Consider the following 16,260-nt stretch of genomic DNA (forward strand, 5'->3'; position numbering starts at 1 on the left):
TCTCTATAATTCCCTTCAATAAGCTATTTTCTTGCTCAAGTGTAACTTGGCTAAGAGAATCATTAGTGGAGTCAAGAGAACTACTAGAAGCAACAATATTGGATTTAGCATGATCATTGTTACTACTAGAGGAAGAATCTTTCTTGTTAGACTTGACTTGAGGCATGTAAGTGGATAAGAGTAAACGCTTGGCAATGTAAGAAGAACTTTTCTTGCGGAGATCATCATTGATTGCCTTTAAGAACTCATGCTCTTGCTCAAGATTGAGCTTTTCAAAGCGTAGTTTCTCATGAGCTCTTAAAAGTTCTCGATGATCTTCGAAGATAGTGTCATGAGCTAACTTAAGAGTTTTTAGTTCTTTAGTTAGAGCCTCAATCTTCTCCTTATCATTGTCATTCGTTTTATCTTAATTAGCATGATTAATTGGTCTTTCATCATAGTATTCATCACTAGACTTGTCACCAAGCAAATCATCACCTAACAAGTCATCTTCATCACTATCGAAATCAACATACTCGGGGTGTGTTACCTTAGGACCTTTGGCCATGAAGCATCTTCCAATTCCTTCATTTGGTGAGTCAAATATGTCGTAGGAGTTGGTTGACACAAGTGCTAGACCGGCAACACCTTCATCTTGAGTATCTTCGGAGTCGGAGTGATAACTTCTCTCGGAGTGGCTGTCGGAGTCGGAGCCGGATACCCATTCGCCAACATGTGCTTGATGTCTTCGTCTTGTGTAGCTCCTTGATGATTTTTCCTCCCTTTTCGAATCCTTGCTTCTCCGTGAGTATCTTCGTTCATAACGATCATCTTTACTCCTTCTCTCTCTTGGTGGTGATCCTTTGCTTCTTCTTTTTGGAGAATCTTCTCTTCTCTTGTAGGGAGCCATACACTCATTGGAATAGTGTCCGGGTCTTCCACAATTGTAACAGTTTCGCTCTCTACTAGAAGATCTTTTGTCATTGTAGGACCTTGACTTGGAGCTTCTATCTTTGCTTCTACTCTTGTAGAACTTGTTGAAGTTCTTCACCATTAAGCTCAATTCTTCATTGAAGTCTTGTTTCTCACTTGATGATGTAGGGGCTTCACATGAGGCTTTATAGGCACCACTTGATTTGTTGTGAAGTTCCTCTTTATCCTTAAGTGACATCTCATGAGCAACAATTCTTCCAATCACCTCCGTTGGCTTGAGATCTTTGTAATTGGGCATCATTTGGATCAATGTGCACACGGTATCATATTTTCCATCCAAGGCTCTTAGGATCTTCTTGATGATGAATCTATCGGTCATCTCTTCACTTCCTAAGCCGGCAATCTCATTTGTGATGAGAGCAAGCCTAGAGTACATTTCAGCGACACCTTCACCATCCTTCATCTTGAACTTGTCAAGTTGGCTTTGAAGCACATCCAACTTGGATTCCTTGACGGAGTCGGTACCTTCGTACATATCAATCAAAGTGTCCCAAATTTCCTTTGCATTCTCAAGGCGGCTGATTTTGTTGAATTCTTTGGGGCACAATCCGTTGAAGAGAATATCACAAGCTTGAGCATTGTATTGCAACATCTTCAACTCATCCGCGGTAGCTTCACGGTTTGGTTCTCTCCCGTCAAAGAAGTCACCTTGCAAACCAACACACACAATAGCCCAAACAGCGGGGTTATGTCCAAGAATATGCATTTTCATTTTATGCTTCCAACTAGCAAAATTAGTACCATCAAAGTAAGGACCTCTACGGTGATAATTTCCCTCGCTAGACGCCATACTCTCCTAGGTTGTGAAACCAAGGCTATGACCACCAAAAGCTATGGAGATCAAGAAAATGGAGACCAAAGCTCTGATACCACTTGTAGGATCGAAAGTATGTCTAGAGGGGGGTGATTAGACTACTTGACCAAATAAAAACTTAACCTTTTCCCAATTTTAGTTCTTGGCAGATTTTAGCTATTTTAGGACAAGTCAAGCAATCATCACATCACTCAAGCAAGCATGCAAAGAGTTTATGGGCAGCGGAAAGTAAAGCATGCAACTTGCGAGAATGTAAAGGGAAGGGTTTGGAGAATTCAAACGCTATTGGAGACACGGATGTTTTTCCCGTGGTTCAGATAGGTGGTGCTATCCTACATCCACGTTGATGGAGACTTCAACCCACAAAGGGTAACGGTTGCGCGAGTCCACACAGGGCTCCACCCAAGGGCAACGGTTGCGCGAGTCCACACAGGGCTCCACCCACGAAGGGTCCACGAAGAAGCAACCACCCACAAAGGGTCCACGAAGAAGCAACCTTGTCTATCCCACCATGGCCATCGCCCACGAAGGACTTGCCTCACTAGCGGTAGATCTTCACGAAGTAGGCGATCTCCTTGCCCTTACAAACTCCTTGGTTCAACTCCACAATCTTGTCGGAGGCTCCCAAGTGACACCTAGCCAATCTAGGAGACACCACTCTCCAAGAAGTAACAAATGGTGTGTAGGTAATGAACTCCTTGCTCTTGTGCTTCAAATGATAGTCTCCCCAACACTCAACTCTCTCTCATAGGATTTGGATTTGGTGGAAAGAGGATTTTTGTGGAAAGCAACTTGGGAAGGCTAGAGATCAAGATTCATATGGTAGGAATCGAATGTCTTGATCTCAACACATGAGTAGGTGGTTCTCTCTCAGAACATATGAGTTGGAATGGTGTGTGTGTTCTGATCGCTCTCTCCCTAAATGAGAAGAAGGTGGAGGGGCATATATAGCCTCCACACAAAATCCAACCGTTACATACAATTTACCAATCTCGGTGGGACCGAATCAGAAAACTCGGTCTGACTGAAGTAGTAAACCTAGTGACCGTTAGGAATTTCGGTGGGACTGACATGCAACTCGGTAGGACCGATTCGGTTAGGGTTTGGGCATAACGTAATCTCGGTGAGACCGATTACACAAACTCGGTGAGACCGAATTTGGTAATTAGCTAACCAGAGAGTTGGTCAGGCAAACTCGGTGGGACCGATTTGCTCTTTCGGTGAGACCGAGTGGAACTTGGTGAGACCGAAAAGTTACAAAGGGGAAACACTGAGTTTACATTGCAATCTCGGTGGGACCGATTCGCTCTTTCGGTAAGACCGAAAAGTTACAAAAGGGAAACAGAGAGTTTGCAACCCCATCTCTGTGAGACCGAGATCCTTATCGGTAGAACCGAATTGCTAGGGTTTGGCAGTGGCTAATGACAAGTGAAACTCGGTGGCGCCGGATAGGAAGAATCGGTAGGACCGAGTTTGGCTTAGGGTTTAGGTCATATGTGGATATGGGAAAGTAGTTGAGGGTTTTGGAGCATATCACTAAGCACATGAAGCAAGAGGCTCATTAAGCAACACCTCATCCCTCCTTAATAGTATTGGCTTTTCCTAAAGACTCAATGTGATCTTGGATCACTAAAATATAAAATGAAGAGTCTTGAGCTTTTGAGCTTGAGCCAATCCTTTATCCTTAGCATTTTGAGGGTTCCACTTTCACATCCATGCCATGCCAATCATTGAGCTTTCCTGAAATAATCATCTTGGAATAGTATTAGCTCAATGAGCTATATGTTGTTATGAATTACCAAAACCACCTAGGGATAGTTGCACTTTCACCGCCGGGCGGATTCATCATCCCTACGTGAGCTGCCTCGGTTTGTTCGGCCAAGCGCTCCGCCTGCTCCGCCACCGCCGCGGCCGCGTGCGCCGCCCTGTCCCGGGGCTTCTTGGCATTCGCCCTGTTCCGCCGGTCGGTGGTGACAGCCTCCCGGCGTTGAACTTCCACCCTTCAGTCGGCGTTAGACATGCCCGGGGGCTTGGACGGCGGCGCCCTCTACTTCCTCTGCTTCGGCTGGGTGGTGGCGGCGGCGGTGGCATCCGTCGCGGCGCGGGGGGCCGCGTACTTCTTCGGCGGCATGGAAGCCGTCTAGGAGGAGAGGAGGAGGAGATTGGCGGGAGGAATGGAGAATGAGAGGGAAACCGATGGGGGGAAGCAGGGGGAAACGGCGGGAAAAGGGCATCCTCTTGCCGACAGAGCGGCCACATGCCCCTTTTCGCTTCTGCCGGCGCCCCAGGTGACCTTCGGGCGCTTGGGTTCGGCTTGGGTTCGCCAACTACTATTTCGGCCCATACTGGCGCTAAATGAGATCCTGGGGGCGCGGATGGAGATGCTCGTAGCGGGGGGTCGGAGCATAACAGGGAAAGGGAAGGAGGCAATGGATCAGACGGTTTATGTACATTAGATGAGATGGCTAGCAGGATTGGCCCTCCTGAAAGTGTGGGAGACATGCTTTTTGTTAAAGGTATATCATTGATCATCCAAGGACCAATCAATCGCACGAGCACAACACCAAAATTTGTTAACGAGGTTCACCGATATGGCTACATCCCGGGGCCTGACTATGGGCGCTCCTCCCCATGACATCACTACAATACCGCACCCGGTCGTCCTGGACACCGGCACATGCCGCCGGCTTCCCCTACGTTCCGGTGCTATTATGTTGGCATACGTTGCATCGTGTGTCTACCCCCGCTATATATGAGAGGCTTAGGATACAAGTGTTCTACTTGGACACGGCTCCATATGCTATCTAAACACAATACAACTACAAGTCCAACTGTAAGCTACCTTGTACACTATATTCGACACAACTCCAACATTTTTGCCGTCACATATGACAACGAACCTTTGAGAGGCGGGGAAAGCATCCACTGCAAATAAGCATGTGTCATAAATGATGGAACATGTACCGTTCCGACGTGTTGATGAAGGTCATCAATGTTACCCCATAAACTTTGAGCCACATTATGCATGCCTCCACCGCCGCGAGAGATGATGAGAGCTTGGTGACTCCTAGACAACACAACCTCTTCTTCTTCAAAAAAAATAAAATACACAACATGAGCTCATACCTCCCACAACGTCAACAAAGCATGCCGCCGCAATGGGAGGAGGCCAGATGAGGCATTTCCATAGGTGGCCGGAGCCTCACTAAACAAAACCGGAAAACCTAGCCTCACGGACGGCAGTCCAGCAAGAAACACAAACACCGTGGTCCTTGGCGCCTCTATGAGGAGGACCACGCCATCATGGGCAGGAACCGATAAGGCCTTGTTTGAAACGACTTTGTCGCCACCATCAAAGCACGGCAGGTAGAAAACCCTAAAGTTATCTACAAATCAGTCACAAGGCACTCGGTTCCCTGCCCCTTCGCAGCTGAACCGACTGATGGAGGGAGTGGGGAGCTGTGAGCTCACCGTCAATTGTGGACGGTGGGACCCCGTGTTCTTCCACATAAGCAGGGGAAAGGGTTGTTGGATTTCCCTTCCTACCCTAGCTAATTTTCATGATACTGATATATCTTCTTTATTGTGAGTAACAGCGAGGACTTGCTCAGTGGCATATGTCGCATGAGCCAACCCCGGTAAGGTGGCTTATTATCTTCGTTATTTTCTTTTGTTGTTTTCTTTCATATTTGTTCCTCAAGGAATTTTCTTGACAACTATATGTGTTCCATAGCTCAATTCCGTGAGCAGAGCTCGAAGAAAAGTAAAAGGGGAAGAGGGCAGTGGCCGACCGTTGGCCAATGCAACCACTAAAAGTGAAGAAGCTAGTATGCTTCCATGGCCCCCTCTGCCAGTAGCCCGAGTCTCACTCTTCGTTGATGGTTCTTCTATTCTGATGAATGGCTCTGTCGGTTTGATGATGATAAGAAATTCTAAAGGGAGAATTATCTTCGCTACTTATCATTATTTGTTCTCCTCTACTGATGCACTTGAATCAAAGATCCAAGCGATCAAGGAGGGCATGGCTCTAGCACTTCAATATTGAGATCTTTCGGTTGTCGTTCAGTTTTATTAGTCAGTGGCACTTTCTGCTTTATCAGATAATTCTTTGGCTTGCTTGGGCTTATGGACATTTAGTAGCTGAGATCAAACGTGTGATGGAAGATAGGGAGTTTATTCCTATGAAAACTTAATAGAGATAAAAATAGGATGGATGCATGGCTAGCAACGGTCGCACTGAACAAAATATTGCTTGTTGGTTGCGACATTGACCGGACTGCATTCTTAATCTCTGGTGAGCAGATTGTAACCCTGTAACTATGAAATAAAACTCTTTGATTCCCAACAATTTTTTAAACAGAATTCAGCATATATATTTGCCTGGAAAAGAAGAGTAACCACATTGGACAAAAGGATTTAAGTGGACAAAAAGACTGGTCTGTGATAACCGTCAAGCCGAGCCAAAAAAATCCATATCATTGACGCCTCCAGGGAGCTAGTCTGGTCGGTGTTAAGGCTCATCCTCATCATTGACCCCTGGCAAAAGGCTGGTCAGTGTTGAGCGGTCAGTGCTATTTGAATCTGTAGTAGTGTCCATCTTAGGCTTGCTTTATTTACTCTTCTTTATTAAAGCAATATTATTATTTTAATTTATTTGCAGAATCATCCATATTATTATTTTGGACGTGTTAGCTCTGCATCGTGTTATGTAGAGGCCGGGCATTTTCCCAGTTTGGTTGTATGAATTCGATATAGTGAATAAAGATGTTATTAAAAATACATATAAGTGAGTCATGCTATCGTAAGTAATCATTGTGCTTTATGCAAAAAACATTTGATGAAAAGGGGTTTTCTCCATTCCATTTTTATTAGAAACGAGGCCAACCAGACACCCTAAACTGTTTCCAGTGCTCGGGATCAACCAATGTAGCTGAACAGAAGGATAACCTACTACGAATTAACAAGCCAAAAGGATTTTAGATCAAGACAACCAAGCTATCCTGTTACAAGATCACCGGCTTCAGTTGGAATGTGCGCTCAAACAGAAGCCTTGGTGGTGTCCCCCTAGACGGCTCATCTTCTTCTTCCTCACCAAGCGATCCTTAGAAGCTCCCCTCTTTTTCGATCCAGCAGAAGAAGGCATTCCCTGAGCAGCTTCGATTGTTGGTCTGAGCGCTTTATGTAAAATTCTAGATAAAAACGCTAGGACTATAATGCGATTTGGTTGACAGAAGATCACTAGATAGTCCAACTATAATTTTGGCGAGTGCAGCTCTCATGAAAAAGCATGGCGAACTTGAGCTCTGGGGTGATGGACGGTGCAAGAGTTAACAGGATCTCCCTATCAGAATGAGTGTGGTCACTTTTCCACATTCCTGTCACTTCCCATTCCCACATGGTGCGGTGATGTAATGAACAACTACTCATTTGTTGCATGGAGAGTCTTGCTAAGGCATCGAATGTATGACAAACAATCATGCTCACATCCGTAAATATAGCTAGCTAGCCCGGCCAAAGCAAGGACCTATTAATAACATAAACAAGCCAATTTTATAGACACTCTTGAGACCAGCTGGTGTCTCGGCATGTAGTTATGTGAAGGTATCCCAGCTAGGTACACGAAGATCGTCACAAAGCTTGTCCTGGGACCACCTACCTTATGTATGCAACTTGCTTGATTCAACTACCTTTTTATGCACCATTTATGGTATACATATCTCCCTCTTTCATGCAGCTCACCCTAATATTATTCAAGTTCTATATACAAGAGACATGTTATGCCTCGTGTTCAGGTTTGATATATACAAGAGGTGTGTGTTATGCCTAGTATTCAATTGTTGAACTATCTACAATATACTAATATGCTCCATAAACTTAGGGCTCATTAAGTTTATAGAATTTTCAAACCATAGGACTGTGAAAAGTAAAGGACTGGGATGCTCTCTCCACTCCAATACTTAAATAATTCCATGAGGTCTCGCCCAATGATAAGAATCCTTAAGAATTAGGTCAACATGGACACAACCAATGGAATATAATACCTTAATTCTTGATAAACCAATGTCATGCATATGAAAGATCCTAAAGGTCAACATCATATGTGAATCCTCCATAAATCCCGCAAATTGAATGAGCCACATTCTCTTCAAATCTTTGTTGTAGATTCTAATCTTTGCAGGAGTACTTTGGCAAATTAGGACTAAACCCCCACATTCTCTTCAAATCTTTGTTGTACCTCTGTTTTGAAACCAGAATTATATATGTAATGTGAAATTACCCCCGCATACCACGTACCGACATCTTTGTTTATATGGATGACAGGTACAAGGGACAGACATCGCCATGATCTCAGAACATGGAATGCTTACTGCAAGTGTAAGTCCAAGACGAGTTCTTGCGAGCGTGGAGTGGGAACAAAAGTTCCCTCTGGTTACGGTGCAAGCTCTTTCGAGGGGAATATCTGATCAGACCCCATTGTTCGTGGACTCAGGGGAGCCGAACCACGTGGGTAACAAGAACACCTTCTCTTTCGAGATGTCATGGTTTGAACGTGAGGGGTTCGTGGACTTGATCACCAGGGAATGGGATAGAGGTGTAGGAGGCAAGACTGCGATAGAGCGTTGGCAGAATAAGATTAGGCATTTGAGAAGTTTCTTACGGGGTTGGGCTAAGCACCTCAGTGGTGTGTATAAGATTGAAAAGGATAGACTCCTTACTCTTATACAGGCCCTGGACATACAGGTTGAATCCACTATTTTATCGCCAGCTGAGCTTCAGGTTAAAAATGAGGCGGAGAAGAGGTTGAAAGAACTGCTCCGCGAAGAAGAATTGAAGTGGGCTTTGCGTGCTAAAGTCCGCAAAGTGGTCCAAGGGGACGCGAATACTCAATTCTTCCATTTGATAGCTAATGGCAAGCACAGAAAGAAGCGTATCTTTCAGCTTGAGCAAGACGAGGGCACTATTTTAGGCCAGGATAACCTAAAAACATATATTACCGACTATTATAAGCAGTTATTTGGACCTCCGGAAGATAATTGTGTGTCCCTCGATGAGTCCAGGACTGAGGATGTGCCCCAGCTATCGGCTGACGATAATGATATTCTGGTTGCCCCGTTCTCGGAGAAGGAGGTGTTTGATGCTATTGCACAGATGAAAAACAATAAGGCTCCCGGACCGGATGGATTCCCGGCAGAGTTCTATAAAAAGTGCTGGCACATTATTAAGGGGGATTTACTACCTATGTTCCATGATCTGTTCTCTGGACAGCTTCAATTATTTCACTTGAATTTTGGGACTATCACACTGCTTCCCAAGAAAACGGATGCTGTGAGAATTGAGCAATTCAGGCCGATCTGTCTCCTCAATGTTAGTTTTAAAATTTTCACCAAGGTTGGGACTAACAGGCTCACACAGATTGCGCATTCTGTGGTGCAACAGTCCCAAACTGCTTTCATGCCGGACAGAAATATCCTTGAAAGGATGGTCGTCCTGCATGAAACACTCCATGAAATCCATTCCAAAAAATTAGATAGAGTAATTTTTAAGGTGGATTTCGAGAAAGCGTACGATAAGGTCAAATGGCCATTCCTCCAACAGTCATTGCGTATGAAAGGTTTTGATGAAGCCTGGCGCCGACAGGTTGAATCATTTACACAAAAAGGTAGTGTGGGAATTAAAGTTAATGATGACATAGGTCATTACTTCCAGACACATAAAGGCCTAAGACAAGGAGATCCGATGTCCCCTATACTGTTTAACATTGTGATGGATATGTTAGCAATTTTGATAGAAAGGGCTAAGGAAAATGGTCAAGTAGGTGGATTGGTACCTTATCTTATTGATGGAGGTGTATCCATCCTTCAGTACGCTGATGATACAATCATCTTTATGGAGCATGACTTGGCCAAGGTGAAAAATATGAAGCTTGTGTTATGCCTATTTGAACAATTGACCGGGTTAAAGATTAACTTTCATAAGAGCGAGCTGTTCTGTTTTGGTAGGGCCAAAGACGAACAGGATGCTTATAGGCAATTGTTTGGGTGTGAGTTGGGAGAGTTACTCTTCTCTTACCTGGGGATTCCAATCCACCATCGTAGGCTGACAAACAGAGAGTGAAAGTGCATCGAGGACCGATTTGAGAAGAAAATGAGTTGCTGGAAGGGTAAGCTCATGTCATACGGAGGCCGATTAATCCTGATTAATTCGGTGCTCACGAGTATGCCAATGTTTCTCCTATTGTTCTTTGAGGTCCCAGTTGGTGTTAGGAAGAGACTGGACTTCTATCGATCGCGTTTCTTTTGGCAGGGTGATGCGCTTAAAAGAAAATATCAGCTTGCCAAATGGGATATCATCTGTAGACTGAAAGACCAAGGGGGTCTAGGTATTGAGAATCTAGAAGTTAAGAATAAATGCCTTCTTAGCAAGTGGCTGTGGAAGCTCTCATCGGAGAATGATGCTATGTGGGCTCAAATCCTTCGCAGCAAGTACCTCCAGACAAAAACTTTGTCCCAAGTTACAGTCAGGCCGACCGATTCACCTTTCTGGAAAGGCCTGATGAAAGTCAAACAGTCCTTGTTTAATAGGACGAAGTTTGTTATTGGAAACGGCACGAGTACACGTTTCTGGGAGGATACTTGGCTCGGCGAGACACCCTTAGCCATCCAATATCCGTCTTTATACCGCATTGTTCAATGACGTGAGGTGTTCGTCGCATCGGTCTTTCAATCTACCCCCCTTAATATTCAGTTCCGACGAACGCTAGCGGGCAATCGTTGGGAAGAATGGCTCCGTCTAGTTAGGAGACTGATGGAGGTCCAGCTTTCACAACAACCCGATGAATTACGCTGGAAATTGACTAAGTCTGGAGTATTCACAGTTAAATCAATGTATATTGATGTTATTAATTCGAATTCCATTCCTACGTTCAAGCATGTTTGGGATGTCAAAGTTTCTTTGAAAATAAAAGTGTTTATGTGGTTTGTCCATAAACAAGTTATTTTAACTAAGGACAACTTGATAAAGCGTAATTGGACAGGACCTACTAGGTGTAGTTTCTGTGATCAGGATGAGACTATCAAACACCTCTTTTTTGATTGCCCGTTGGCCAAGGTACTTTGGCAGACGGTCCACATTGCTTTTAATATCAATCCACCGAATTCTATTAATGCGTTATTTGGGACATGGCTTAATGGGATTGAGCCTGACTTAGCGAGACATATTCGGGTTGGAGTTTGTGCTTTGCTGTGGACTATCTAGACTTGCAGAAATGATTTGGTTTTTAACAGAATATCATGTATACATTTTTTGCAGGTCATATTCCGAACTACGGCTCTGATCCGTTCGTGGTCGCTACTCACCTAGACGGAGGTCAGGGAGCATTTGGTTACTGGGTCTTTCCGCTGGGAGATGGTAGCTCGGGATATCTTCAACCGGTTTGGATGGCGGTCATGTAATAGGATAGGCAATTAGTTTCCCTATCTAGTTTTAGCCAGCCGGTTGTGGCATCTTTTCTTGGCTAGTTGGTGTTTCTAGCCCTTATTGGCTCTGTGTGAGCTTTCTGTGCTTTTTTATTACTTTTGGAAACCTTTAAAACCATGTTGGCACTACTTTATTTGATTAATAAGATGGCCGTATGCATCTTTCTGATGCAGAGACCGGGGAATCCCCTTTTTTAAAAAAAAGTGTAAGGCCAAGATAACAATGTTTTGTGTTTCCAGAAAGAGATATATGACAGTTGTCTGATTTCAGCTGGAGGAAGTAGAGCCGGAAGTTAGTCCACAATTGCGAGTACCCATGGTTAGACACAAACCGTCACCCAAGTAAACTCAAGCGCCATTTTCCTCGCTCTCGAAATTTTTAATGTGTTCAATTGTTGCTTGCTTGGATTGCGCTCATCTGCTCGTTGCGAGTATATACCATATGTACCTATAAGCATTAGTTTAGGACTGAACATGTATACTTGTTTTGATTTCATTCTCTTCAGTTAAATTCCACTGCAATGCAATACGAATAAATTCCACTTTGAACCACTTGCCACTGTATATTCACATTACGCAACAAGCAGAACAGGGCTAAAGCTGAACACTACGGCAGCTGTTGTTCAGAAGCTAACAAACAACTACTTGCTGGTAAAGCCTTACGCCCACCACACTGCCTTCAAAGCTGGACCTATAGTGCAACTTCAGCCAGGAAAAATGCTATCAGTTTGGACTGCCAAATCAGAGACAGAAGAAATGATGCACATTTGGTACTGTTGGAATTTCACCCACAGGATCGATCACATGAAATCATGACAGAGGCGCGCACAAGAAACTTTAATAGCCAAAGGCACGTGTCGTGCCTTTCTTCCTCTTTATTTTTTCTCTTGTTTTCTGTCGATACAAAAAAACTCACACAAGCTCGTGTATATATATACACGATCCGGCTAGACTTGACCGACCCTGCTATGGACTCGTACTAGACTCGGACACGAGTACTTCCTAATCTAATCACCCGCCGACCTTGATTGCTAGGCAAACCTAAGCCGGACACATACAGCCAACTCCAATGCTACTACAACACGTAGAGCTAGCTCAAACAATATCAAACACCACGCTCCTGCTATTACTAATCAAGATTACTCTAACATTCTCTCTTTAATTTTGACACACTTTGTCTTCATGCTTCTCTGGTCTTGGCTCATTGATGATTCACCCCTTGTCGCCTCATCCGCTCGCACCACGACAAGTCAAATTGCCGGCTAGATTATTTGCAACAATCTTCCCTCCAATTTTGACTTGGCAAATTTACGGACCACCTCAAATATGTCTTGGACTATCCAGCCTCGCCAGTAACTTGTGGAAAACCCCATCCGGTGGACCACACCATCCACCCTAGCGAGATACATGCAGGCTCCTTGTGGATCGCACCACCCTGTGGACTACACCGCCCACTCCAGCCTCATGTAGAGACATGGCCTCATCGAAGAGACTCACCTTCACTGGTTCACCGCCCCCACATATTTGAACTTGGTCCTCTCGTCGAGACACACATACGACCTAGGCTTCATCTTCAACGCCTCCTCGGAGAGACAAGCACTTGGACATGACAACGACGACGACGACGACTGACCGACCAACCGACCGACCGTGCTAACCCACACGACTCCTTGACTCATCAAACTCCCACGGACGACGGTGTTGACGAACTTCCGGCACCGCACTCCGGCACCACCTCTCCCGTCAACGATCTTCTTCCATGGCCTTGCCGACGACAGCCTGTCATCTCCCTCCTTGTCGCTCCGCGGAACGACGATCGCCTGATCCTCCTTGCCGCTGCATCACCCAGCGACTCCATCGCCTGCTCTTTCTCGTCGCTGCACCACCCAGCGACCATATCGCCCGCCCCGAGGCGCTAATCGGTTCGCGACCCCGGAGCAAGCGCGGCTTCAAATCGACCTAGCTCTTATACCAATTGTTGGAATTTCGTCCACAGGATCGATAACATGAAATCACGACAAAGGCGCGCACAAGAAACTTTGATAGCCAAAGGCACATGTCGTGCCTTTCTTTCTCTTTATTTCTTCTCTTGTTTTATGTCGATACGAAAAAAACTCACACAGGCTCGTGTATATATATACACGATCCGGCTAGACTTGACCGACCCTGCTATGGACTCGTACTAGACTCGGACACGAGTACTTCCTAATCTAATCACCCGCCGACCTTGATTGCTAGGCAAACCTAAGCCGGACACATACAGCCAACTCCAATGCTACTACAACACGTAGAGCTAGCTCAAACAATATCAAACACCACGCTCCTGCTATTACTAATCAAGATTACTCTAACAGGTACCTCTTGCCAACTAGGTATGTCTTCTTAATTTCTCATCTATATACCCATGGTACTTCTATTCGAGTTACCAAAAGTTCACCATGTCACAAAATTCAGGTAATCTTCATAAATTTCCTTGTCCAATCCAGAACTTGCTACTGTATATTAACATCACGCAATGAACAGAGTAGGGCTAAATCTAGCTCCTCTACAGCTGCATGCCATTCTTCAGAAGCTAACAAACTGCTACTTGCTGGTTAAGCCGTAAGCCCACCACACTGCCTTCAAAGCTGCACGGCCTCACGACGGAGCTCATGAATGCCTTCACGACTTCCGTGGAGGCATCTCTCCGGAGCAAGCACATGGCGTACTCCATGACCGTGGCGTCATAGGGCAGCACGATCCTCCCGTCATCGCCGCCTGCAAAGCCGAACTCTTCGTGGGACATCGTCAGGAGCTCGCTTAAGATCGACGTGCCGAGGTATGCCAGCGGCACCTCGAACCGTGCCCCATCTATGGTGTACACCATGCAGTGGCCCTTCATCGCCACCCACGGCGACGTCGCGCAGCACTCGCCATTGGCTGCTCCTTTCACCGCTGTCGTGGTTCGGGTGAGCCTCTTCCTCCCCATGGCCGCCATCCTCTGCCACTTCTTTGCCATCTGAGCAAGTCTCTTGGCACTAACCATGTTTCTTTTCCTCCTCGTATTTCTTTCTTGGCTAGGTGTGGTAATGTTGCTTTGGTTTCTGAATGAGCTGATGTGCTGGTGGTGGTGCTAATCTGATGGATTTATAGGGGTGAGGGAGAAAGAGAAGAGAACAATGCAGTTTAGGTGCAGCATCTATCCTGACAGGTTGGCAAGGGACATGGCCATGAGCTCAGAACATGCAATGCTAACTGCAAGAGTGCAATGTGATCTTGATTTGATTTGTCTGGGGCCATCGGTTTGCCACTTGTTGGACATCATAGTGTGCTGCCATACTCATCTGTTTTAGTGGCAAATATAAGAAGCACATGGAGACCGTCGGTAAATTGGCACCATTTCTGTTTGTGATACAAAATAATCATTTGGGTGCTTGATGAATCATGTCTTACCAAATGAAATGTGATCTTGATTTGTTTTGTCTGGGGCTATCGGTTTGCCACTTGTTGGGCAGAACTAGCATTCTAGACTTGTGGTACGGTGTGGTTGGGTATCATAGCGTGCTGCCATGCTGGATTTGTTCTAATGTCAAATATAAGAAGCACATGGAGACCGTGAGTAAACTGGGTCCATTTCTGTTTGTGATACAAACTAATCATTTTGGGTGCTTGATTAATCATATCTTTACGAATGAAATACTCCATAGAGTGGCCCCTGCTGAGATGGAGATATTTAGTGCGTGAGTTGCTCATGCAACAAGAAGATAAAAAAATCTCTTCAACACCTTGATACATCCATTTCTCCGACAAGTATTTCCGGACGGAGGGAGTACAAGATTACAAGTATCTCATGATTGTTGTTAAGTGAGAGATGTTAAACGATACATATTGAGTGCATCAATAGGTGACTTGCGTGGCACATATACATAGCTAGGGATAGTATTTTCTTCTAGTTTAAACCTGTTGGACTCTATCTCGATCTCTCTCTCTGTAATCTCGATCTCCCTCTCTGTAATACTCCTATCCGGTTACATCTCTAACCGGATGTCTTGTCTCTCACGCATACATCAATATATATACCTGCGGGCTCCCTGTTCGGGGGTTGAGACGCTTCCATCAATCTTTACATGGTATACAGAGCAGGCCCTTCCACCACATCTAGTTCCTCTCCATCGATTCCCCACGCAACAACCTACAACGCCTAGTTCTTCCTCGTTGATACCCTACCCATCAACCCGCAGCCATGTCAACCTCCACTACCACCATTATCTCCAGCCTCAACTACAACACCTCCGAGCCTCTCACCAGGACGAACTACGTCCTCTAGCAAGCTCAAGCACGATCCCAGATAATGGGCGCCGGCTTGTATGGCTACATAGATCAGACTATAGAGGAGCCTCCCAAAACCATCACCACCAAGGACAAAGAGGGCAAGGATCGGTTCGTTTCAAACCCTGCCTACCCTCCCTGGCTCATCCAGGATCAGCAAATCGTCGCCTACCTTCTTCGTAACCTCTCCAAAGAAGTGCGTGTTCAGGTGGCCTCGATGGAAACTTCATATGCAATATGGACAACCCTAAGCAAGATGTTCTCTGCAGTCGCTCTCTCGCGCGTCAATAACATCAGGGCCTCCCTCACCAACGCCCAGAAGGGCACACTGCTGGCTGCAACCTACTTCGGTAATATGCGAGAGCTCTCTCTGATGAACTTGCAGCGGCAGGAAAACTGATCGGGGAAGACGAGCTGGTGTCTTTCATCATTGCGGGGCTTGATATGGAGTATCATCCCATCATCTCCGCATTGGACGTTCGTACTGATCCGATCTCCATCGAGCAGCTCTTCTCCATGGTGGAAAACTTCGATCAGAGAGTCGAGATGTTCCATGGGACTGGCGTAGGCAGCTTCAAGTCACCGGCCAACAGCGCTTCTCGCAGCCGCCAGGGACCCGGCAAGGGGTTTTGTGGCCAGCATAAAGGCAATGGCAGCGGCGGATCTCGCAGCGGCGACGGGAACAACTAC

General features: G+C 45.6%; 1 protein-coding gene across 1 annotated transcript; it reads right to left on the reverse strand.

The window, feature by feature from the left end:
* Window positions 1-13,703: 13,703 nt before the first annotated feature.
* LOC125556537 (auxin-responsive protein SAUR36-like) lies at window positions 13,704-14,376 on the reverse strand. Its single transcript, XM_048719252.1, has one exon. The coding sequence runs from the start codon at window positions 14,285-14,287 to the stop codon at window positions 13,835-13,837; it is 453 nt and encodes a 150-aa protein (XP_048575209.1). The 5' UTR covers window positions 14,288-14,376; the 3' UTR covers window positions 13,704-13,834.
* Between the last annotated feature and the right edge of the window lie 1,884 nt (window positions 14,377-16,260).

The sequence above is a fragment of the Triticum urartu genome, chromosome 5 (genome assembly GCF_003073215.2).
Source record: "Triticum urartu cultivar G1812 chromosome 5, Tu2.1, whole genome shotgun sequence".
In the NCBI taxonomy this organism is placed as follows: domain Eukaryota; kingdom Viridiplantae; phylum Streptophyta; class Magnoliopsida; order Poales; family Poaceae; genus Triticum; species Triticum urartu.